This window comes from Protobothrops mucrosquamatus, unplaced genomic scaffold (assembly GCF_001527695.2).
Source record: "Protobothrops mucrosquamatus isolate PMUCROS unplaced genomic scaffold, P.Mucros_1.0 scaffold517, whole genome shotgun sequence".
Lineage (NCBI taxonomy): Eukaryota > Metazoa > Chordata > Lepidosauria > Squamata > Viperidae > Protobothrops > Protobothrops mucrosquamatus.
This window is the reverse complement of record NW_015386830.1, coordinates 638,788-665,182: the sequence shown is the minus strand read 5'-3', so window position 1 is coordinate 665,182 and position 26,395 is coordinate 638,788. Positions and strand designations below refer to the sequence as shown.

The 26,395-nt window shown below is 38.2% G+C and overlaps 1 protein-coding gene across 1 annotated transcript; it reads left to right on the top strand.

The window, feature by feature from the left end:
• On the top strand, nucleotides 1-23,707 carry LOC107288288 (sulfate transporter). Its single transcript, XM_029284314.1, has 3 exons — nucleotides 1-224; nucleotides 19,621-20,245; nucleotides 20,742-23,707. The coding sequence occupies exons 1-3, from the start codon at nucleotides 1-3 to the stop codon at nucleotides 22,341-22,343; spliced, it is 2,451 nt and encodes an 816-aa protein (XP_029140147.1). The 3' UTR covers nucleotides 22,344-23,707.
• The last annotated feature ends 2,688 nt before the right edge of the window (nucleotides 23,708-26,395 follow it).

Here is a 26,395-nt window from a genome sequence, read left to right as displayed (position 1 = left end):
ATGCCCTTGTGGCACAGTGGTCTCCAGGATCTGCAGCATGCCACTTACCTTCAGGCAATATTCTTTTCCTGTTCAAAGGCTCAAGTAGCCTACTTTAGGCAACTCCAGGTCATGCAAGTCTTTGTTCTTGAAGCTGTTTTGGAGAATGTGGCTTTTGTAGCCTCTGGAAACTGCATGAAAGCACAGCACAATTTTGCACAATTTTTGCAGGTTTTGGAAGCCAAGTGAGAGCACACCCCATTCTTGGGAAGCCTCTGCAGCCTCCAAAAGTTGCATGAAAATGGGACATGCTTTTGAGTGGAATTGTTATTGTGTGTTGGTGAATGCTGGCATGTCACTCAACGTCATGGTGTGTCACCTTTGACATGCGTCATGCGTCGTCATCACTGGTACTACAATAGATAGCTGATCTTTTAGCTTTTTAGATGATGTCCTGCTGTTACCTGGATGCTAATGACAAAAAACATGTTCTCTTCCAATTAAAATCAGTGTAATTGTATTGCAACTAAGTTTTGAAGCTATCTTTTAACAGAGGATTCGTGCCATTAAAAATAGGTTCATTACAATCACCTGTACTGAGATTCTATTCAAAGGGCCAGATGAGAACTATTCCTTGTATAAGATCTGATGTTGAAAAGGAGTCTTTCTAAGGGAAAGGTATCTGGGTGGGGTGGAGTATTTGGAACAGCATAAGGTGGCACTCTGAGTCCATACACTAAGTTTTAATTGCACTAAATATACAGTGTTGGTCTTTTCTCTGTCATGTTTTGGATTCAGAATTTAATGGAACAATGATCTAAGCCAGGGGTAGGCAACCTTGGCTCTTTTATGACTCGTGGACTTCAACTCCCAGAATTCCTGAGCTAGCCATGCTGAGGGGAAAGGGAGAGGTTTCCAAGCTGAGCCATGCTGGCTCAGGAATTCTGGGAGTTGAAGTCCATGAGTCATAAAAGAGCCAAGGTTACCTACTCCTGATCTAAGCAAACATCAAATAGCCAGGGAAAATTTAAAAGATTAAATGATTGGAAGATGAAATTAAGCTAATATCCATATTTGAATCTGGCTTCTCACTACTATGTTCATGATATTTGTGATAATTCTCACAAATTAACAACCATAACAACCATGAGCAATGTGATAAGGTGACTTGTCCCCACTTTGCTCTCTTAGATCCTAACCAAACTTATCTAATTTATAGATATTTTTTTTGTTATTATCGGCAAATAGGCCTTTAAAAAAAGTCTGACATTTAATTAACTTCAAGAACTCTACTATTTACATTGGTTGCTTCTGAATGTTTTCTAATCCAAGTTGGAAGGAAGGAAACCTTCTAAATACTACAATATTACATATTTTGAGAGAGACAGAGAGAGCGAGAAAGAAAGACAAAGAGCAAACAATGCAAAGGAGTGCCATATATTTCTCTTGACACATTTGCACAGACTGTTTCTTTCATGGACTTAGATTCTGAGGCTTTATGGTGACATTTATTGGCGAGGGTTGCAAGTTACAAAATTTTTTAAGAGTACATTGAGTTGAGTAAGAGCAAGTCTTTTCCACAGTTTGTAGGAGTCAAATAAAATAAGTCTGGTACTACTTTATTGTAAGCATCCTATATATCTTTATGAATTAGTTGTAAAACAGACTATAAATTCCTTCGTTGATGTGAACATACCTTTCACCTGCAGTTACCTTTGACTTCTGTTATAAGAAGACATCTAGTCTTAGTAGCACAATACTGTGTCCAATGATATATTAAAAACAATTACAGCGGTATGGAATACCTTTTACCAACTTGATGGGATATTTATGGACACATCATGTTCCAACTTAATTTCCCTTTATCTTGGTCAAATTGGATGTTTTAGTTATATGTAAGTAGCCATGAAACTTTTCAATCCCATAACTTAACCTACCTATTATAAGGCAAGACAAATGAAATATAATCAATGATGGTGAAGATAATTTTTGTCTCAAAATCAAATCAACAAACAAGGGGTATTGTTTGTGGGTATTTGTTTGTTTGTTTTAATTTATTCTTAGCGCTTGACCCACAAAGCATTCTAGACTAATCACAAATGGTCTGGTTCCTCTAGGGAATGTGTCAAATTAAACATAATGTATAAATGCAGAATTCTGATAAGGTTGTTCACAATTCCTTTGACTGCAACTTATTATCAGCAAAATATTGTGGTCAGCCACGGTGAGGAGATTGCCATTAGCACAGAGTTAGCAAGCTGATTCCTGCAAACCTCTTCTTTAATGTTCATTGGGCTTTGCACCTAACTTTAAGTTTCTTTAGCATTTTAAACAATGGAGTAAATAATTTAAAAGTGGGTATGCTGCAAATCAAAACATCAACACAATCATCTTACTTTGAAGATGGTTTCATAGGATTCCAAGAAAATAAGAATAGGTTGTTGCTGCCCAGTACTTGTGTGCCATTTGGTTAAGGCAAAGAAGGACAAAAGCAAGATGGGGAGGAGGAATTGGGGGGTGGGGAAAGGTAGAACAGATCTGGTGAAAATAGAAAGGGTATTGGGGATGAACCTTATCAGTCTGTCCCCTCATAAATGTGATTCTATGATGGGCTTTATCCACCAGAACAGCTATTTGGTCATTTTATGAGAGTGACCAGGGCGATTTCCCAACAGTCTCAGTAAAACTACCAGCCTAAAAATGTTTTCTATTCTTTTTTAGAGGGAAGGAAATTGTGAGTGAAATACAGTTAACTATAAAAAAAAAAACCTTATAAAACTAACTATAAAAAAGTTTAGTTCTAATCCAGATTTTTAAGTTGAAGTTGAATCTTCATATGAAATAACAATCGGTTCCTTCCTATTAGACCTTCAATAAGTCAGACTGAATATTGCTACCTTTGAACTTTGGTGTTGGACAAGACTCTTAAGAATACCATCAATAGCCAAGAAAACAAATAAATCTATGAACAAATTAACCCAGATTCTCAATCAAGGTACAAATGATCAGATTCAAATTATCATACTTAGATAAGACCTAGCTCTCTGAAGAAGACTATAATACAGTCTGTAATGGGAAAGGTGGAAGAATAGATAAGAGGTCAAGCAGTAGTGAGGTAGAAAGACTCAATTACAGCAGATACAATACCTAGATGCATCATTGGAAGACCCAACAAATCTTCCTAGAGAAATCTGTTGATGTGATCGCTAAGAGTTTAGATTTAGAAGATGGAACATGATCTTGTAGTTTTCAGAATACACTACAATCCACAAAGAACTTGCCAATGTTTAACAGTAGTTTCTAAATGAAAGAAAAATTAATGCTGGATGTTTGCATCCATATGAGCCCTTCTGTCTCTAGTTATCTAAGGCAGTTATGTGTGTGGATTCACATCGTCACACAACAGAGATACTGAAAACATTTGCAGATAATGCCATTAGCTTTTTCTAAACATAATTTTGAATGCCTGACTGAATAATACACTTCCTCAAGTAAACAATGCCTGCGATTTCATATGGCTTGAGCTGGGACTGCTTCTTTGCTGCCTAAACAGGTTCAGAACAGAAATCAACCTAAGCCAGCAAGTTTCTGCTGGTATTACTGCGCTATTTTAGAAGTTATTCCCCAAAACAAGCACTTCTTAATATAACTGATCTAGTGATCTAGTGACCTTTGCTTAGCATCAGTTAATGTGAGATTAATTGGACTTAGAAGCTGTGTAAAGGTTAATTTTTTAAAAAATCTTGTTTCTGCACGTTTCACTGACTGATCCATAACCCTGCCCATCTGTTGGCTGATAACATCATGTTCCAGAAACTATTAAGATAAGCTGTATCTAAGAAACATCTTGTACTCATGAATGGATGGATGAATGAATGCATACATACGCGCACACACGCACACACACACACACAGAGACACATTTTAAGAGCTATACTAGGAATCAGCAATTGGGTCAATCCAAGATCATCATGGGCAGGATGACAATATCCCTGCAATCAGAGAGTAAGATTTGGTTGTGTGTATTGGTTCTCTCTTTCTTTTTCTCTTTCTCTCTCTTTGTATATGTTAAACCTAAAAGAAAAACTTATAAGACATTTTATTCTCTTATTATTTTATTATTATTTTATTTCCATTCAAAAATGGTGTGCAATTGATTTCACTGAGATTATTGAATTAGCAAACAAGTGTTTGTCATAGAGTGCAACAGGAACCCCTAACAAATTTTCTGTCCAAATGGGCAACACATTTCAATTTAAGTGAACATTGCTAGACTAAAAACAGAACAAGAAACATAAACAGTTTCTTACTGGTAGAATCTTAGAAAACATTAGTGAAGAGGAATGGAATAACTTGTAAAGCTTTTAGTAACATTCTGTTCCTACTTGAAAATAACCATGTATACATTTTTTAAAAAGTAAAGTCAAAATATTATAGCAGTGAATGCCATACTTCACTTGATGAGCTTGGATAAAGAAGCATCAAATTAAAGAATGGTGGCATTTAAGACAGAAATTGACATTGGAAGCAATCTGCAAGATTGCTAGAAACAAAAGACATAAAAGATACTATGCCCAGTTGGATTTTAAAAAGGATGGCCCAGAAGAAACAGGTTCCAATCCTTCAGGGAAAGAAAAAGGAACAAGAGAGACAAGGGAACAGAGGGGGAAAAAGATGAATGCTGGATATACTGGATATACAAAACAAGAAAAATTGGATTTACAAATGAAACCAGTTTATAATTTAACAATTAAAGAAGACACATAAATATTAAACCAGAAAAGTGTTGTGGATAACTTCTTTATCTTGGATTTACAAAAAGGACTTGTTGAAGTTATCAATGATGTCATGAGAAAAAACAGTGAATATTAATGAAGGTAACTTTATTATACTGGAATTATAAAAGGGGTTTGTTACAGATGCCAATCATTCTGGGAGAAGAGACAAGAAGATTATGAGAAGAAAGATGTGGGAACATTATTTGAAGGACTAGCAATTCATGTAAGAAAATAGAAAGAATATAAAATTGGGGGGGGGGGTTGACCAAGGTTAAAATTAATGAATTGCTATTTTGAATGATTTTTGTTTATTTGGACTAGATAATGATGTTTTTAAAGAGTGTGCTTCTTAAATTTTATAGCCACCTATCTAATCAAATGCAACTCTGGGTGGCACACAACAATTGGATAAAAACCACAGAAGTAAAAACAACAGCTATAAAAAATATAAAAATCTACATTAAGAAATAAATAGTATAAAACACATATACAAACCCCTATGTGAGAAAAGGATAAAATGGTCATTTTAATAATGGAGCCATCTAATTATATATCTTGTTCTCTGGGAACGTCAAGCCTGATAACATATCCAGATCTTGAGGGCTTTCCAGAATAAAAGGGATGGATCTAATCTAATTTTTTTGGGGAGGGGGGGGAATGTTCCATAAACTGGGTGCCATGGCAGAAGATGTATGTTTCCTGGGACCCCAAAATAGATATGTAATTGATGGTATCTGCAAATTGCTTTTTCTGCCAAATCTAGTGGGCTGAAATAACTGGGGAGAAACAGTCCCTAAGATTCTTGCACAGAACTGGATGTTGGACTCAATGGCCTAAATAGCCCCTTTTACCAATATGATTCCATGACATTTGACAGAAAGAACCTCAAGATTTGAGAAGCACCCATAGTATTAAAGACAGCATTTGTGGCAAACAGCATTTTAACAGATTCACTTCATTCACAAAGTAGCCTCAAATTAAATAAGTTCAATAGGTTCTTAACCACAGAGTCTACAAATTTGCCCTAAAGGCATAAAACGGTCTTGTTTTATGGGACAAGAAATGTTTATTGTTTTAAATGAAAGCTGTGCTTCTCAGGGTGGTAAGTTGGTCATGGAAAATACTTTGCTGTTTCTAAAGCAAGTGTGAAAACATGAAGCAAAGAAATGAGCCAAGCATGAGCTTCAAAAGAAAGAGAAAAACATAGAGATACAGCTTTCCCATTAAGGAGATACATATGTGGTAGGTACTATTGGTGTACTACCCATGCTCCTCCTGCACAGCAGCATCCATTTCCCAGCTCCATGATCTGGTCTGTGAACTCAATCCCTAAAATGTATGGTTTGTGGGATTTCATGCTTTATGCATTAGGGAAGGCTCAGGAAGGCCTCAGGATTTTATGGCCATCATGAAATTGTTCCTGAGTAACCTCCCCCTGTACTTAGATCCAGGGGTGCCCCACTGTGTACAGAGAAATGTAGAAATGTAGCAACTGAGCGAGAAAATGAACAGTGAACATTAGTATCAAACAAGTCCTAATTCAGGACAGGGATATGAGCAGCAAGCTAGAATAAATATTACATCCTTCTTGCAGCTACTAAAAACCATCCAATGACTTGTTTAAGGGCACATGGACCTTTGGGGGAAATTAAGACATGAATTTTTTTAATGTATTAACCTGATTTTATTTTTACATCATTTATTGCTGTACAACTTAGTCAGAGTCGCATGGAGATGTTAGAAATTATGTTAAATAAATAAAACAAAATCTCTGTAAATGCTTCTGTGTCATATTTATAAGGACCTTGAGGTTCATTTGCTTGCATTTACTCCGAGTTGGATTCCCCATGGACAAAGTTGATTAAGATAATTGGGGCAGCATTTTTCAATAATATATGGGATTGTTTTGATCCTGTGGAATATGAGGAAATGGGCAAAGTCCTCAATACTATGAAAGCCATCTCTGAGTTGGATCTCTTTACCTCCTGCCAGTTTGAGCTGTCACCTCTGAATACAATGGTGACCATGCTTTTTTTAAAAAAAAGAAGTTGTTGTACCCAACATCTTGAAGAGGGCAGGAGGAGTCTCCCTTTCTGAAAAAGTCCTCTCTTGATCCAGAGACTATGGATAACCTCTGTGTGATCTAAAACTTCTCCTTTTTCATAAAATAGATTTATGTACAGCTGATACTGTGATAATCTGGATTCTTCTCTGTATCATTTTAGACCTAGTTATAATATTGAAATGGCATAGGTCATTCATGTGGATCACCCATGAAAGGATATGGTCCTTCTGTTCCTGCAAACACTTAGTAAAATGTAATGGAAAATGCTGGATGTTATAAAATCAAGCTCACGCAAAGTATTAGTACCGTTTTATAAAACCCTAGTAAGACCACACCTGGAATACTGCAGCCAATTTTGGTCACCATATCACAAAGAAGATGTTGAGACCTTGGAAAAAGTTCAGAGAAGAGCTACTAAGATGATCAAAGGCCTGGAGACTAAAACATACAAAGAATGGCTATGGGACTTGGGTTTGGCTAGTCTAAAGAAAAGAAGAAATAGGGGAGACATGATAGCAGTGTTCAAGTATCTGAGGGGCTGCCAGAAGGAAGAGGGGGTCACATTATTCACTAAAGTACCAGAGGGAAGGAAGAGAAACAATGGTTGGAAACTGACCACTGGAGATTTTCAAGAAGAGACTGAACATTCACCTGTCTGGGACAGTATAGGTTCTCCTGCTTGAGCAGGGGGCTGGACTAGAACACCTCCAAGGTCCCTTCCAGCTCTATTCTATTCTATATTGCTCCTGATAGTTAACTTTTTTCATGTTACAGGTGATGACTTTCCTTTTATGCTTTTATTTTTATGCAGTTTTTATGATTTTATGCTTATGTTTCCATGACAGTTTTACTATTGTTGAGTCTTGAAAAGTGAGTGGTACACCAATAAAATAAAAATAAATATCTGGGAAGGAAGTCTTCCGGGTTAGGCAAGCTTTAGTAACTTTAAGCAAACTGAATACACACCCTGGCCAGGTGTAGTGAGTTCATAGTTATGGAGTATATGGACTATCGTGTACAAGTCTACAACAGAAGAAGCAAGAATTGAATTCCACCAATGAACTATTCATCTAAATGAAACATTTCAACATTATTTTTTAATTACTACTATTGTATCACCTGTTAGATGAAAATCAATGGAAAATGGTCCTTTTATGCAATATTATAAAACACAGTATTAGTAACAGTCTCCAACCTCGTGTTTAAAGGTAATGTGTACTTCCAGCCCCCAAACAGTCCAGTCTCTTCCCTACTGCAACCTTCACCATAGGCATGTACTATCCTACTCCCCCCCAATCCCTGGGACCCAATCCCCCCCTCTGAGATATTTGTTTCTATAAGACCTGACGATTTAACATTCTAGAAAATGCTAATGGGAAATGTGTAGTCTGCTTCTCCTTCTCCCTGTCCTCCTTCAGATATATTCCATTATTTTCTAGCTGGAAGACAGCTTAACTGGATGTTCTCCAAGTCTGGTTGCCAAAGATTCCAAGCAAGATAAAAATCTTATGAACTCACTCCTGGGTTGATCCAGTTGAAACAAAGTCTTGGGTGAAGAAAATATATAACATAGACAGGTGTGTTAGGTTAAAACCCTTTGCTCTATATTTGTTTAAGATATATTAATTCATATAATACTGCATATAACATTCTAAAATAAGCTTTAACATTGCAAAAGGAACAATACTTTACCTATGGTTTATTTTACTTTTTTTAAAGGAGTCTATGGACAGAAAATCATATAGTTGGGTTTTTATTCTGGAGGTTTTTAAGAAGAAATTGGATAACCATTTGTCTGAAATGGTGTAGGTAGGGTTTCCTGCCTGAGCAGGGAGTTGGACTAGAAGACCTCCAGGGTCCTTTCCAATTCTGTTGTTCTATTTTATTCTAATATTGCTTAGTAATACTAGAAAAAAAAATAACATAGCATATTTGGAAGTTTCTAGATTGGGAAAGGCCAATAAAATTCTGTCATTATCAAGATCAGTCTTGTCTAGAACCTTCCAGATACTCTGGATTACATTTTCATTAAGTCCCAACAGTTCAGCCAATGGTAGGGATGATGAGAGTTCTCCAAAATATTTGGAAGGCATTGATTTGGCTAAGAATAATATTGTGCCTCTTTCTAGCACATAGTACATAGGCCATTTCTACTAATATGTTAAAGTTATTTCCACCCAGCTTAACATTTGCTGCCAGGTTGCATTCTGCATCCATTGCCTCTATTTTGGCTTAATCCTGAATGTCACAGGCAGTAGCTAATGAGGAATCAATCAGGATAGCACGAGGAAGGGTCTTGGGAAGATGGTGGGTTTTAACAGATGGCTGACCAGCCTCTGCTGCTTTATCAGGAGATAATTAGATTGAAAAAGAACAGCATGTGTATCAGAACTTGCTAATTCCTACTGGTAGTTGCTGAGTAGACTTGGACTGAGGGCAGGTCTATTGTTCCTTCAAAATTCTTCTCCCCCACTAATCAGTTGGCTTGCAGAGGGACAGTGTTTGGAAAAGAGTGCTAAATCCATACTTAAATCCCAACATCTCCTAAGCCTACCAGTTAGCTGTTTGGTGGTTTTGGGTGATGTTGGATAAAGCAGAAAAGATGGATATTTCAAAATCCAGCACCTCCCAAGCATGGTGAAGAACAGCTAAGCAAAGTGATGCTCTGGACAGTTCATTCACCTTTAGATTGGTAGCCTGGTGAACTGTCTTTAGCGAATCTTTGGAGATTCTCAGTCATCCAGGTCATGGTTGCCCCAAAGGTGCTTTTTTCAAGAGGCAATTGGACTTCCTTGTTTTTCTTTGAAGACATTTAGCTTTTTATCCAAGAAGCTTCTTCAGCTATGACTGGATGGTGGCCAATGGAAGGATTTATATTCCTTGCAGACAGCTGGTCATTTGCATTCTTTTATCGAGTCGTTGAGGCCACTTGGAGGTTTATCTGTGTCCTCAAGGCCACCTGAGTGGTGCAAATGGGTATGGAGCCTTCTTGGAACTACTGAAAGAACTGTGTTGTAGACTGGAGATGTCATATTCCTCCCCCTCTGTGGAGAGAGGGCCATTCAATTTTGACATAGATGACCCCTCTTTGACCCCTCTTTCAAACCAGTGATCCTCTCTTTCCAAAATTTGGACTTTGCTGTCTTCAAAAGAGTAGACTTTGTCTTTTAAATGCAGATGGACTGCAGAATCTTGTCCTGATGGGTTTGTTCTCCTATGTTCTACCATGCATTTACGAAGTGGTTGCTTTGTACAGAACTGTCTTTAGAGAGCTAAAGTTTTTGAGTTTTTGAGCAGCTATGCCCAGCTCTTCCCTGGAAAGGGGGTGAAGGCCCCATCATGTTAACAGAGCAGAATGCCTAGGAACCCAATGGGAAGGGGTTCCCTCTCATTAAAGGTCACTTGATTGTGATACCAATAGAATGAGTGGCAAATTACATCAGATTGTATAGCCTTTGAAAATGACATGGACTGCTGATAAAGGAGAAAACACTGTTTTAACACTAGAATCTCATGTATTGGGGTTATGAACCTGGCAGAAAAGTAGTTTCATAGTTTCACCTGAAAAAAACCATTACTGCCCGATTCTGAGAAAGTGTAGCTCAAGCTAAGAACATGATATTAAAGAAAACAGAACTTTATAATAAAAGTCTACATCAGACATGTCAAACACAAGGCCCGGGGGCCGGATGCAGCCCGCGAAGTGGTTTCATGTGGCCCGCGAAGCCATCCTGGAAACAGTGAGGGAACGGCCCCCTTGCCTTGACCCTGGCCCACGCCAGCCGGGAGCCAATGTACAATTTTGTGGTGGCCATCTATGCTGAAACGCATTCAGTCTTAGTTCCATAAGCCCCCCCCCCCGCATGGTCTGAGAGGAACAGTAAGGCTCCGCCAGTGGACCATGCCTTGGCAATTGCCCTGGTCCCATCCCCTTCTACCAGAGACTCTCATATCTGTCCCACTCCTGCCCAGGCCCCCACAGGCACCCTTGACGCGAACGATGTAGAGCTGGCCACATCCACCCAGTAGGCCACACCCACTCTATCCACGCCCACCCCGTAGGCTGCACTCACCCTGGCCACACCCACCCGGCCCCTGAGGGCAACCGCAATGCTGATGCGGCCCTCAATGAAATTGAGTTTGACATCCCTGGTCTACATTGACTAAACAGAATTGACACCAGAAATAATGGCAAATATTTTCTCCAAGAGATCTGAGTGATAAAGTTCTAGTCAGCCGTTATGCTCAGAAGGAGTTGCCATGGCTGATGTGCCTCCAGGTTTCCTCTAGAAAATTATATGTTTCAACAAACGTTGAACAAAATGTTGAAATAACAATAATTCAACAAACATTGCATGCATTCACAAATTTTCTTCTGATAATATACATTTGCTTTAAGTAGACTTTTAAAAAGTTTTGATGGGAAATTAAGGAAAGCTGCAATTCGAAATTCTGGCAGTCATGCTTGGAGAGTCAGGCGTGCAGCATTAAGCAAACAGCATGATTCTCGTGATGTTTTTCAGTTCTTTCTGTTACTAATATATTCGTTTCACTGCAGATTTATCAAATAAGTGGACTCCAGAGCGAGGATTTGATTTCCTAAATTAAATGTTTCTCCAAATTTTCCTTCTTACTCCTGGCATAATGAAGAAACAGTTACTTTTTCTGTGTGGGTTTGTCTTACTAAACTTTATTTCCAAAAGACACCTCTGGAACAGCATTCTTTACCACTGGGACACTTGTAAACTCAGAAGGAGCATTAAGCATTGGAATGCACAGATTCAAGTTTCAGGAAACAAAATTCAAGAAGAAAAGCAGGTTGCAGCTTGACATTTCAGTTCTGCTGCTACAAAATGCTCTCCAAGCCGTTGCCCCAAAGTAAGAAATACAAGTTGGAGGAGGTATTTCACGCGATATAAAGAACAGTGGGTTGGGAAAAGGTTAAACATTTTTTCCTTCTCCTCTGCAAATCTCATTTTCAGTTGTGTGCAAAATATACCTATATCTCAACAGGGGCTGATTTGATTACACGAGAAAGTATGACTTTCATGCAAGGGTATTCTAGTAGTTTTTAGCTTCCTTATGGCCATTGACTAATGGAAGGGAAACATTGAGAGCTTGTCCTTTGTATTGTCCTTCAACAATTTTGGCATTGCATATGTACATTATCTCTGCAAATCAAATCACATTTGGTTCTGAGGAGAATCTTGAACAGAATTTGAAGTGTAGAACCCTACACCCTACGTACTGACTATCAGAAGAAGACTTGGAAATATAATGTGGCACAGAGTTCATTCATTTTTAATAAGATTTTTTAAAAATGTACATTAAAAAGGTACATCTCTTTTTGGGGGGTCACCAGACCCCTGTTTCTCCTGTTTGTTAGAGCCCTGGTGACACAGTGGTAGAATGCAGCATTGCAGGCAAACAGTGCCTACAGTCTGGAGTTCGATCCTGGCAGAGCTTGAAGTTGACCCCTCCTTCCATCCTTCTGAGGTTGTTAAAATGAGGACCCATATTTTGGGAGGCAACATGCTGACTTTGTAAACTGCTCAGACAGGGCTGTAAAGCTCTACGGAGTGGTACGTAAGTCTAAGTGCTATTGCTATTGTTAAAAAAACTCAATAAAATATCAGTGAAAGCATACAGCAAAGCTCCTGCCTCTAACATGATCTTGATTTTAAAGAATGTCTGGGGATCATAGTGGATAGATTTATAAAATACAAACAATGGGGTCTATAACTCTGTCCTTTATTTGGAAATATGCTCAGATACCCGGGGTGAGGTCAAAGGTGAGTTGCACTGCTAGGCTAGAAGGATTAATAAAGAATAATTCAACAGGTTAAAAGATGTTAGTAACTGACCACTCCCACCGTGGCAAGGTTGCAAACATTCTCTGAAAGATTGTCACGCTCTCTCAAGAAGAAACAAAGATGTGGGTTTAAATTATCAATTCCCTTATCCATTTATCTACAATCATGTAGATTTGGCTATTTTTAATTTAAGCCATTAGAATTTTCAGAGAACTTCCTCTAGATGTCCTCATAGATGCAGTAAAGCATTATGAAATATTCTTTTCATCGGGCATGCTTGGTATCCAAATGCAAGGCTTTTAAATTAGGAAGCAAAAAACATATTTTCTAGGCATTTCTATACTCTTCTACTCTGGTGGAGTGGGTTACATATTCCCTGGCCTATTATTGCTCTTTTTCTCTTTTAAGTAAACTTGTCCAGACAACTTGCAAAAGAAAATGGAAAGAAAGAAAGAGAGAGAGAGAGAGAGAGAGAGAAAAGAAAGAAAGAAAGAAAGAAAGAAAGAAAGAAAGAGAAAGAAAGAAAGAAAGAAAGAAAAAAGAAAGAAAGAAAGAAAGACGATTTTCAAAATCTCCTTTAGAGTCTGTTTCAGCCAATCAAATCTGATCAATATTATATGAAACATTTGCGGCAAGCACATTCAGGTTCAAGGATTCACAAAATGTCTTGGAGCATAAATGGAGATTCTCAGTCATCCAGGACAGCTCATGGTTGTCTCAAAGGTACTTTTTCAAGAGGCATTAATGTCTGGCCTTTCTTTGCTTTTCCTTGAAGATGTTTCACTTCTTCAGTTCTGGGAGCATAATTTGGCATCTAATCCTGATTAATTTCACTGGTACTTTTTGTATCATGGATCCTTTCAAAATTGCAGCAAGCCACCAAAACTTAACCATAAAGAAAAATTTAGATGGTGTGCCAACCTAGTAAAATTATGCTATGTAAATTACAACTTTTTGTACCTAAATTACGTGTATTGGTGGTATTGTAAGTAAATTTATGCACCATCTTTTAGGACAATGTTTATTAATTTGTGGTTAAAATGTTTTTATAGAACTAGAAAAATCACTTTCATAATGAATCCTGCTGTTGATTTAATATCCATAAATCCTAATACCTAGAAATCAATGCAGCACAAGACATTAATCCAGTTCCTGCCATAACCTAATAGGTTTGTTATTGCAAAACACTGGAAAATTGCATTAATATTTGTAATTTCTTTGACTGAAAAATTAATGCACCAAAGATCTCTGAAAAAACTCCATATGAAAAGCAAATTTACTTAAATCTAGTCACCATTTCAGTTTTTAATTTTTGGCCTTTTAGTATAACTTTTTAATTTCTTTTTTCGCTTATTCATTTTTGTTTTCATAATTTATTTTCAAATAAGGAAATGTTTTCATATTCCCTTTGGCTCCTCACATCGCCCACACTGTTCCATATTGATCAAATCACCTTCCTGTTTTCCCTTTTCCTAAAACAAGACTTGGGAAATTAAGAGGGTTCAAAAGAAAAAAATGTGCACTAGCAGCTCTTTTTGTTTTGCAAACAAAGTTCTGGAGATCCTGATGGGCGTATCATCCTCCCTATTATTGGTTTAAATTTTTAAAAGAATCATTAATGCTCGAGAGAAGTTTCTGTAAAAATATTCCACTTAAATGATGTTTGTTTTCAAAATACAAGCAAATGTGGACGGGCAAATTAGTGGCAATTATATGGAGGTAGATAAAAAGCCTACTGAACTGAACCCAAGACCATTCGTCTCCTCCTATCAATATGGGATTCAGTTCAAGGAAAGAAGAAGGCAAAGAGCCCAGGTTTGAAGCATTATAGAGTTTGATTTCTTCTTCATTTCTATCCAGCAAAATGTTTTATGGGATGAACTGAGAGATGCTGGGAAAGGGAAGGTATCCTCCAACTGCCCCAGGCAATTTCAGCAGCTTTAATTTTGCTTTGGAAAAATTTGTTGGTGATGATTGTTCTCTCTCTCTCTCTCTCTCTCTCTCTCTCTCTCTCTCTCTCTCTCTCTCTCTCTCTCTCTCTCTCTTTCCCTCTCTTTCTCTCTCTCTCTCCCTCTCTCTCTCTCACACACACAGAAAGAAAGATTTTTAGAGAATGAAGTTTCTCCAGAGTCTCTGAAATTTAAATTTGAGAGGAGAAGGATATTAATAATTATTGCTGGACGCCACCAAATAAGTACATAGATCAAGGTATACTTGAGCATGAAAATGCTTCTGCTCTACTCTTGATCTAACTGATTATATGGGTAGCACATATTGCAGAATGTGAATCACTATTCTCATTTTTTTAAGCTATACAAGCTGATTATTAATCATTCTTAAGCTGAGGATAAAGAAACCTCTTGCATGCAGCTTACTAACATGTATTTAGGATAGTTCCTGCTGTTGGTGAGTAAATAAATGCAACATAGGTAAAAATGGTTTTAATTAAGGTGTGGGTATGGAGGTAGTGAATTCTAGATTGGGAATAAAGGTTACAGCAATATAAAGATTTGCGTGTTGTTATCATGTTCTAACTATGCATGGCCTATGCATGATAATAGAATAGAATAGAATAGAATAGAATAGAATAATAACTTTATTGTCACTTTGAATGTATACTAATCGGCATACATTAAAATGAAATTTCATTGCTTACAGCTCTCAAAGGGTTACCACCTCCAATATACACTACATAAATATGACAAAAATAAATAAATAAATATAGAATTATGCATACACCCACATATATTATATGACACAGAGAGACAACACAGTCTAGTTCGGATTATGTATACATGTGCATGATGAGAAAAACGAATCTTGCAAGTTTACCAGATGGATGGCAGATTCCAGAAAATAGTCTTTGTTTTTTGGGGAATGTTAAACTTTATACACATAGACATTGTAGGCAGATTCTAACTTCTGGATTTTCACAGATCAAACAGTCAAAACTACTTTAGGCTTAGAACTCTCATGGAAGAATTCTTCTCATGTCAACCACAAAAATAAAAATAAAATAAAATGAAGATATCTTATAATTTTTCTTTAAATAAGGAAAATTCCAAAGACTATTTCATCAGTATCATACACAAAGGTTTTTTTTATAGCATTTTCAAGTGTTCAAATTGCATTATAAACATTATTGACTTGCAAACTTTATAACCATCCTGGAAGGTAAGTTAAAATTATTGTCTTCTCTATTGCTGGGGTGAGAGAGGCAGGCAGAAAAGAATAGCTTTTTCAAGATTGCCTGGTAAATCATGATAAAGTAAGAATTTCAGATTATACATCAACCTTCTTCATTACAGAGGATACTCACTTAACAACAGGAATTGGGACAGGCAACTCTGTTACTGAGCCATGTGATCACGAAGTGCAATGTCACGTGATCATGCTGACTTATGATAGCAGTTGTGGCAGTTCCATTTCCCATAAAATGAATCCTGTATGATTATTAGGAGCAACATCTTAGGATCACCACTGACCTTACTTGTTTTCCAAAGCACTAGAGAGCAGGACAAGAAACAATGGATGGAAACTAATCAAGAAAAGAAGCAACCTGAAATCAAGGCAGAACTTCCTAACTGTGAGGACAATTAACCAATGGAACAGCTTTTGCTGTCAGAAGTTTTGGGTGCTTCATCACTGGAGGTTTTTAAGAAGAGACTGGACAGCCACCTGTCTGAAATGGTATAGGGCAGGGGTAGTCAACTTTGGCTCTTTTATGACTCGTGGACTTCAACTAAAAGAGCCAAGGTTGACTACCCCTGATATAGGGTCTCCTGCTTGAGCAAGGAGTTGGACTAGAAGACCTCCAAGGTCCCTTCCAGCTCTATTCTGATTGTCAGAAGCCAGCACTGAAAGTTGTGACGGGTGATCTCATGACTACAGGATGTTATGGCCATTGTAAACATGAGCCAGTTGCCAAGAGCCCAAATTGCAATCGTGTAATTGGTGGACACTGCAATGGTCGCAGCTACAAGGAGTGGCCATTTAGCTTAGAGATACATGAAGCTGTTTCAGAAATGAAAATGCTAGTGTACAGCAAGGTGTTTAAAGCTGTTATTTGATTTAGAGTTGGTTTAGAGTTCTGCCCCATTAGTGCAGACACTGTATAAATAAAATGGAAGATCACCAGTGGAGATACAAAGAAGCCAAACAAAATTTTCTTTGTATTATTCTGAAAAGAAGTGTCACTTAATAGGCAACGGGTTACTTATCACTGGCCTATATGATTATTCTCATATTGTCTTTAAAAGAAAATTGTAAAGATCTTATATTAATTCTGCTAAAAGTGACTGTAATAAGTATTGTTCCTCAATATATACCTAAATTTAAACTATTTAAAAAAATTAAACTGTACAGAAAACATAGAAATTAGCACTGCTAATTAAACAAGTTAAGCAATTGATCTCAGATAATATGTTCATTCAATAAACATTTATACACATTTCAGAATATGATCCAGTTGTGTTATATTTCCTGCCATCCTGTGCTTTCAAAAAATTCTTTCTATTTTTTTTTCTGTCTATGCATCCCTATACAGTACTGAGTTTTTTAAAAAAAAAAATACGCAGAGAATAAATAGATAGGGAAAGACACTCATCTATTTTCAAACACCATTCAAACCATCCTACAGCCTTTTTCAGAAAGCAAGCTCAACTTCAGGAAACTAAAAAGCAGAAGTGAAAAAAATATCAGCATTAGGTCTAGATTAGAAGATACACAGGCCCATTCCTGGCCTGCTGGAAGATTACAGAGGTTGCAAAAGGAAAAATAGCACATTTCTCTAGATCAAGTTCTATAAATTATAGAATGTATACGGTAGATATTTTTTTCAGCACAGGGAGAAAAGAAAGAGCTAACAGGAGGCTGCATTCCTTAGAAGCAATATATAATTGATTACTGAACACATTGCTTTTAAAATTACTTGTTCTACTTTTTAGTATAATAAGTTATTTATTGGAATTCTATGTGGGATTCTTTTTCCTAAAGACCAGAAGACCCTACAGGTAATCTTTGACTTACAGTGGTTCGTTTAGTGATCGTTTGAAGTTACAAAGTCATTGCAAAAAACAACATAAGATTTTTCACACTTATGACTGTTGCAGAACCCTCATGGTCACATGATCAAAATTCAGATGTTCGGCAACTGACACATATCTATGAAGGTTGCAGTGTCCGGGAGTCACGTGATCACCTTTTGTGATTTTTATGACCAGCAAAGTCAATGGCGAAGCCACTTTCACTTAACAACCGTGTTACTAACTTAACAACTGCAGTGATTCACTTTACAACTGTGGCAAGAAAGGTCGTAAAATGGGGCAAAACTCACTTAACAAATGTCTCACTTAGCAACAGAAATTTTGGGCTCTATTGTGGTCGTACTATTTTTTTCTGCAAGAATTCTGCACTGTTATTGTTATTCTTACAGTAATATGCATGAGTGTATCTGTATCCACATATTAATGAACACATGTTATAGAAATTTATAATAGACTCTGAAGTTTTCTTGGTAAGTTTTTTGGAAGAGAGAGAGGGAGGGAGGGAGGGAGGGAGGGAGGAGAGAGAGAGAGAGAGAGAGAGAGAGAGAGAGAGAGAGAGAGAGAGAGAGAGAGAGAGAGAGAGAGAGAGAGACTGGCCCAGGGTTATCCAGTTGGCTTCATGCCTAAGGTGCAGGGCTGGCTCCAGAAATTGGGCAATGTGGGCAAATTCATATCCAGGTGTCCGCTACGTTTTAGTTCATCTTCCAATTTTTGTCAGGAATTTCAAAAAGGTGCCTCTCTTGGGTTTTTTTCTTCTTCAGGTTTCTGAGCTTTAAATTTATGGTTTTCAGCCTCAGACATTTTTTTTCTTTTCTCAGACATTTAAACCTTATATACACACAGTAATTTTAATTACCTCATCGCTCATTGTTGTTATATGACAATAATTCTGCAAAATTATATTTGATCTTTGAGTCAGCATGCTGGCTTATGGAGGACACTGCTACTGCTTCTCATTTTTTGTGCTTTTCAAAAGTCGTTTCAATTTTGCCGCCCACTAACATTTGCTGTCCTTAGGCTGCTACCCATTCGGCCTTAGCCTAGAACTAGCTCTGCTAAGGCAGGACTAGAACTCATGTTTTCTCAATTGTTAGTCTGGTGCATTAAATATTACACCAAACTGGTTCTCTTAGCAAATATACTCTTAAAAAAAACATGTTGGACATTCATGTTGAGTGGCAATAAAAGGAAATTCAACCCATTTGGGGCAAACACTCTCAAACCACCTAAACAGTTTGCTAAGTAATCTTGCAGAAGGACAGATTTAGACTGTGATAAAAAGTCTGATTCCTATCATACTGGAACCACTTGGACCGGTATAAACTGAACATACATATTTAAACTTTCCTAATGTTTTTGTTTTATACTATGGCAAATGCTTTTAAAAGGTTTGGGATGTAGGAAAAAGGTTATCAACTTTTTAAATCTTGTACAATAGCTCAGATGTTCTCAAACAATAGTGATGATGATAATAATACCATTAAAATTAAATGGTTTAAATCTCAGCATTGCTAAAACTAATAGGGTGTCAAGCAATTTCTTTTGTATGTTTTTAAGAGATTGCTGAGAAGAACATCTCATGAAATTTGGCAATCTTAGATTTAAAATACTTTTAAAAAGGGGAAAAATTTAAAAAAATAATTTGGGAGTTTGATGTATGCCTTCTGATGGTGCGGTGAGTACAGGATACTAGAGGTTATGTTGACAACCAACACGCATGATGAATACATTTAAGTTAATATGTAGAAGCAACTTTTATGTTCAAAATTTTAGTGCTGACTTTTTATGGTTGAATAGTTCCCTTTTTTATTGTTAGACAGATATAACAATATAGCTTCTGTAATAACAGTGCAGCAATGCATCATCAGATTAATATTCAACTGTCCCTGTGTCTAAGTCAGGCACTCTGCTTTAAAAATATCTGTCCATCCTCTTTTCAGCTACTTTGGAGTCATGGAAGGTGGCACTGCCTCTCAAAAGTCCGAGAACAGCAACGACACATCCAGTTTGCCTTCTTCACAGTCTTCACAATCGTCTTCCTACACACCCGTCAAACTCGAAGAATATGAAACATCAGGCTTCAGCATCAAGAAGCTTCTCACAAAAGCCAAAGAGAACTGCAATTGCAACCAACAAAGTGTCCTCACCTTCTTCCATCAGTTGTTCCCAGTAACCGAGTGGCTTCCTCGTTACAATATCAAGGAAGATCTGCTGGGAGATGTCATCTCAGGCTTGTTGGTAGGAGTTGTGTCCATCCCTCAGTCTATCTCCTATGCCATCCTTGCAAGCCAGGATCCCATTTATGGGCTCTATACCAACTTCTTCTGTGCTATTATTTACTTTGCCATGGCTACGTCACGCCATAATTGTGTCGGTTCTTTTGGGGTCCTTTGCTTGATGATTGGACAGTCAGTAAACCGGCAACTTACTCTAGCAGGATATGATTTGGACATGGATACAGATCTCATAGCCAATGCCACAATGAATGGCACGTTTATCTGTAACAGAGGTTGTTATGCAATCACAGTGGCAACCACTCTAACTTTTTTGGTTGGGCTTTATCAGGTAAGATAAATTACTCTTTCTTTTAAAAGAATTTCTTTCTATGTAAGTGTCCATCTACCTAGTATGAGCAAAAAAAAGCCTTTATATTTAGTGTTCGGAAGAGTCTTCATTCAAAGCGAAAAAAATTAATGCTCCTTGTGTATCTCTACATGAAATCCATAGGCTATCCAGGACTTTAATAGCATGCATCTAATTGTCCTGAGGATTGATTTTGGCTTTTGCATGTAAAATATTTATGTATTTATTTCAAATACTTTAATATGATTTCAATCATTGTGAGCCCTATAGGATGTCTGAGTTACAGACTGTTTTTGAAAAGTTGTTCTTTCTAATATTTTATCAAACTCTTGTTTGTTCCAGATCTGACATCTAACTTGTCACAGTCAAATTCTATAACTAGTAATAACAGACAAAAAAAATGCAACTTGAGATCTATCACCTTCTTTTTCATTGCATTTATTTCTGAATCATGAATTCTATTTACTTTTCCTTTCAGATTATTCTAGGGGTCTTCCAGTTGGGCTTCATATCCGTTTATCTCTCAGAACCTCTTCTGAGTGGGTTTGTGACAGGGTCCTCCCTTACCATTCTCACTTCCCAAGTGAATCTTCTGTTTGGACTGAAGATCCCTCGGCATGATGGAATTGGCTCCCTTGTTTTAACATGGATTGACATCTTCAGATATATTGGGAAGACCAACATCTGTGATTTGGTCACCAGCCTGGTGGCTTTAATTCTAATTGTGCCAGTAAAGGAAATCAACAATTTATTTAAGGACAAAATGAAGGCTCCATTTCCTATGGAACTCCTGGTGGTAATTGGAGCCACACTCCTGTCACATTTCCTTAACTTCAATAGTAGATACAAATCTAAAATTTGTGGTACAATTCCCACCGGTTTCAAACCACCTGCTGTCCCAGATCTGAGCCTTGTGCCAAATCTGGCAGTTGATGCTCTACCTATTGCCATCATTGGTTTTGCTATGACAGTCTCACTGTCAGAAATATTCGGCAAGAAGCATGGTTATCCTGTCCAAGCCAACCAAGAGATGATTGCCCTTGGGATGGGAAATCTGATCCCATCTTTCTTCTACTGCTTTGCTTCCTGTGCAGCCTTATCAAAAACCTTGCTGAAAGAATCAACAGGATGCCATACTCAAATATCAAGCTTGATATCTTCAGCTGCATTGCTCCTGGTATTATTGTGGATTGCACCTCTCTTCTATTCACTGCAAACTTGCATCTTGGGTGTGATTACAATTGTTAATCTCAGGGGAGGATTGCGGAAATTTGCTGATGTACCCAAGATGTGGCGGATCAGCAAAATAGACACCATAGTCTGGTGGGTAACCATGCTGTCCTCATCTCTGATCTCCACAGAACTGGGCCTTCTGATAGGAGTCTGCTTTGCTCTGCTGTGCATCATCTTCCGCACCCAACGGCCCCGAGCCACCCTTCTAGGTAAGGTGAATGACTCTGAAATCTATGAGGATCAGTTCATTTACAAGAGGATCAGTAGCATTGCAAACATCAAGATCTTCCGCTTTGATACTTCTCTTTACTACGCAAACAAAGACTACTTCAAAAGTTCACTTTTCAAGAAAACGGGGGTGAATCCCGGCCTAGTTGCTGCTCTACAACAAAAAGCTGAAGCTAAAGCAAACCTAACCAAAAATCAAAGTTGTTTTTCTTCCAAGTTGAATTGCCTAAGGGGAACCAAGACCTCAAAGGCTTCAGCAGATGCTCCCGATACCTCGTTAGATATGCATACCTTGATCATTGATTGTGGAGCCATGCAATTTATAGACAGTGTAGGCCTTAGTGTGCTGAAGGAGATGCGTCAAGATTACAAGAAGATCGGTATACAGGTCCTGCTGGCCAATTGTAACCCATCCATACGGCGTTTGCTCCAGGCAGGAGGATGGCTTACTGGGATGCAGGATCCAGAGTTGCTCTCATTCCATGGCATACATGCTGCTGTGCAGTTTGCAGAGAAACAGGATCAAACTCAACAGACAGACAGTGTGCCAGTAACAAATGTTTTCGGGCCAGAAACTGAGGATGTTTCAATAGCCTTGAGTCTGGAGGAACCCCTCTAGGCCTGCATGAAGCAGGATGTGAACTTTTGAGGAACTAGTTCAATAGTTATTTTATCAAGAAGAAAAAGGCCTGGCTGCCAATAACCTTAGATAACATGTGTTTCAGTTGTGACAAGCTAAGATGGTGGCCTTTTCATTTCAGAGAATAATTATACTCTGTTGTTACATTGCCACATAATCTTTGTCCCTGCTATGGAGATAAAAATGATGTGGGAAAAGCTGCTTAATTTCTTTACTTAAGCAACTATTAAAGGGGAAGAAAGGAAGACCTTCAAAGTAGGAACTTAATTATATTTTAATCCTGCATGAAGCTGGGCCAGTATTTAATCAACGAAACAATAATGAATATATAGATAGGTTGGGAATCATGAAGTAGTGAGTCTGACCTACATATGCAACTCGAGAAAGTCAGGGTCTGAAACTGATAGTCTTTCAATGGCTGTGTCAATTTAAGAAGACACTCCCTAAAAATAAAAATGTATATCACCACGAATGTTTCCAGCCTTGCTTTGCTACATTATAGATTATCTACAAGAAAAACAAATGGTAGGAGATAAAGAACATAAGCCTGATAGAGAATAGACAACTGGCACCTACAAGAATTAAGGACTACAAGTCCCATCAATCTTAGCTATTAAGATTGGTCAGGGATGATAGATCTCTGATCCAATGCATCTGGAGAATGACAAGTTGCCTACCCATGCTTTAAAAATGGCTGATCCTAGTGAAAGAAAGCAATTGTCCATGAGTAGCCTCATTCATTTTATAAGCTTAAACATTGTTAGCACTATACCTGTGCTCAGGAAGGGAAGATGTCTTTAGTTGTTATATTTTATATCATAACAATTCAGCCCACTGGTTTCCCTAGAGAGGCATTTTCTTATCTGACCAATCTGGCTTTGCTAAACTATCAAGCAAAGAGGAAACTCTACCAGAAATCCTTTTAGCTGGCACCAACAGGCTGAACCTGTTCTTGAACAGAGAGCAGAAGAGAGTCAGAAGAGAAGGGGAAAATTGGTATTTGTTCAGAAAGGAAATGTAAAGTAACATAGCTTTTACCCAAGGAAAAGGATATTCTACTGGACAGTAGAGAACATTATATAATCTTACAGATAAATTAAGGTCTTAAGGTGATCCTAAGAATGCAGCAGGCTTTAAATGGCTTTTGAAACTGACTTGCTGCTTGTTATCCTTAAAATTACTTTCCCTTTTTCTGTCACTTCTTTAAAAAAAAGTTAAATGTGGCCATTTCTTCTGAAAGGAAAAAGGGGCTGCATAGAGGTGGTGGGAGTGATGTCACTGTCCCTCCTTGCTGCCCTCTGCAGATTCTCCGACCTCTTTGCTAGCCTGCAAGTCATGCAGACTATTACCAAAAAAAAAAAAAAAAAGGTCTGGGAGGAACAGGAGAGGCCGGACGTCCTGCAGATGATGTGTGCTAAACTACAACATTGAAAACTGAGCTTTAGGATTAGGAAAAATATGTGCAGAAACAGCGCAGGAGCCGTTAACAATAAGATGAGGCTGTTTCCCAGGAAAGAGAGCTGAAGAAATTAGTATTTCCAAAAGGGTTTAGTAATCCCGTGTATTTATCTCATAGGGATTTTTTTTCCTGTAAAGAACTCCTAAATTATTGATATGCTGTTCTCCCTTCTATGAAATGCTTCCTTATTTCTCTTTATTTTCTTGTATACTAATGAAACAAATCAAAAAATCAAATATCTGAAGTGTTTTTTGTGTCATTTGTTTTGTATACTCCTTATTCCTCTTGCTTCTATGATTCAAACATTGCTCCAAATGATCTACGTGCTGCTCCACTTTATCCTCCCATCCCACGTCGCCTGAGCATAATTAATCATGTCGGTGACATGAACGAGGTGTGTGTGTGTGTGGGGGGGGGTTGTTTCTAAATTTCCACAAAAAACATCCTCTCCTTTCCAAGAATGCCTATTCAGCTGCTTTTACCATGAAGATACCTTCTGAATTGTTTGAAGTTTGATTCCCTGTAGTTTCCATTCTTTGGTTCTCCTTCTGATTTTTGAAGCAGGGAACAAACAAGTTTGCTTCATCCCTCAGATCAGAACCTCGTAGCCAAATATAAACATACTTTACCAAAATAAACGAAAGGCTCTGTGTATCAATAATATTACTTTTCATTGACCACCAGAGGGCGAGAGAATGACACAGGAAAAACAGAAGTCAGGTTTGTGGGTATTGAGAGAATTATAAAAATGAGCAGGATTTATTACAATATTTATTTAGAATTTATTTATTACATTATAATAAATTCTCAGGCAATTAGAAAATGTACTCCACATGACCAGAAGGGCTTTGTTAAAAAAAATTGATTAAAAAAGTAGGGATTTGTTTTCCTCTCAGTGTAAGCACGCGTAGGAAGAAGCTCCTGTTGGAAGAAGAATTTCTAAGATTATTTGCCATTGGGAGAATGGCAAATAGCACAATTTCTAAAGTGATATTTTGCAACAGCCCAAAATGGAATTAATAATACTATGTCTGAATGTGTGAATATTATAAATAGACATTTTGGGCTTTGTTGGACTTAATGATGGAAGGCACATGAAAATAAACGGTTACTTTGGATTTTCCCAAAATTATACAGCCAGTGGTATCTTCATGGTACATATACCTTGAAGGCTTATTAATAGATAGATTTAAAAAAAAACCCTTTAGGCAGACAAAGAATGTATTTTGTTAAGCACTTTGGATAATTTTGCAATGGTTTGTTTTGTAACTAGAAGCAACATATATAAACATTAGATCTGTACAAAAGCACCTGAGAAGGGTGCCTCCTCCTTCAAAAGAACAATATCTTTGGAGACTGTTTTCCTCAGTTGTCTGAACACAGATTTGCAGAGCATTTGTACATGTGCATATGCTCACAGAAGCAGCCAAGGAAAATTTTTTGAAGCAAATCAACAGGTTTTTCAAACACTTTCTTCCTTCACTTGCATGAACACACTTTGCAAAGCGCCCTTTCAAAAGCATTGCACAGCCTCAGTAAATCCCAATTTGAATATCAAATCTGAAACTTTGCTTTCCAAGAAAAGCCACAGTTGATCTTAAGGTATCTTTCTTGGAAAAGCAAGTAAGTAGTCCTAAGAGGCAATTTTGAAAGTTTCCCCACCACTTCAATGATCATTGGGAAGAGAAGATTTTCTTATAGATCAGCTTATGCTAATAGCTAGTTAATAGAAAACTCAGAGGAGAATCTTGCTGTGAAGGGATGTGAAATATTCCTTAAGGCTCTTTATTGAAAGGAGTGCTTTTAAACTTCCTTTAGTGATGAAGCAGTGAGGTGGCCAAATGTTTGATAAGACAAAATAAACAGAAATGATGGAAAGCTCAAAGAGATCTATCTAAATTAGGAATGTATATATGTATATATGACTGAATGTATTAGATCAGTGGTGGCGAACCTATGGCACGCGTGCCAGAGGCGGCACTCAGAGTCCTCTCTGTGGGCATGCATGCCATGCCCCGAAGATGGCAACCATCCCTCTTCAACCAGCTGCCTGCTAACTCACCGAGGCCCCATGTGGCATGGCTGGTTTCCCTCCCCCCCATCCCTCCTGGCCTCGCATGCTCTCCTTTTCCCGGGCACGACCCACTGCATCGCCTCCTCAGCTGTCGGCCGGCTGGCCAGCTCAGAGGCAGCTTCTCTGAACTGCTGGCGGGAGGCTGCGGAGCCCCAGAGTGCACCAGTGTTGCTGGTCTCTGTGTGGGCTGATGATGTCAGGCAGCAGCTGCCCCTGCCCCTGCCTCACCTTGCCCTGCGACAATGACACCCCAGCCCTGCCTCACCTCACCCCGCAGGACGAGCCTTCTACCCACCGACCCACCTGCCAGAGACCACCTGGATCTCCCCCAACCCTGCCCGGCCCCCACAGGCATCCCTCCCGAGCAACATCGAGGAGACTATGCCCACCTTGGCTACACCCACCCAGTCCGCCATGACTACAGCCACACCCACTCAGTGGGCCACGCCCACCTGGCACCTGGCAATAAATAAGTGGGTTTTGGGTTGCATTTTGGGC

Bases quoted from the DNA above. Each gene is read 5' to 3' on its own strand.
- LOC107288288 (XM_029284314.1), top strand. From the start codon at position 1: ATGCCCTTGTGGCACAGTGGTCTCCAGGATCTGCAGCATGCCACTTAC. The intron at 225-19,620 runs GTGAGAGCACAC...TCCTCTTTTCAG, and splicing joins TTGCAGGTTTTGGAAGCCAA to CTACTTTGGAGTCATGGAAG. The intron at 20,246-20,741 runs GTAAGATAAATT...TTTTCCTTTCAG, and splicing joins TTTTGGTTGGGCTTTATCAG to ATTATTCTAGGGGTCTTCCA.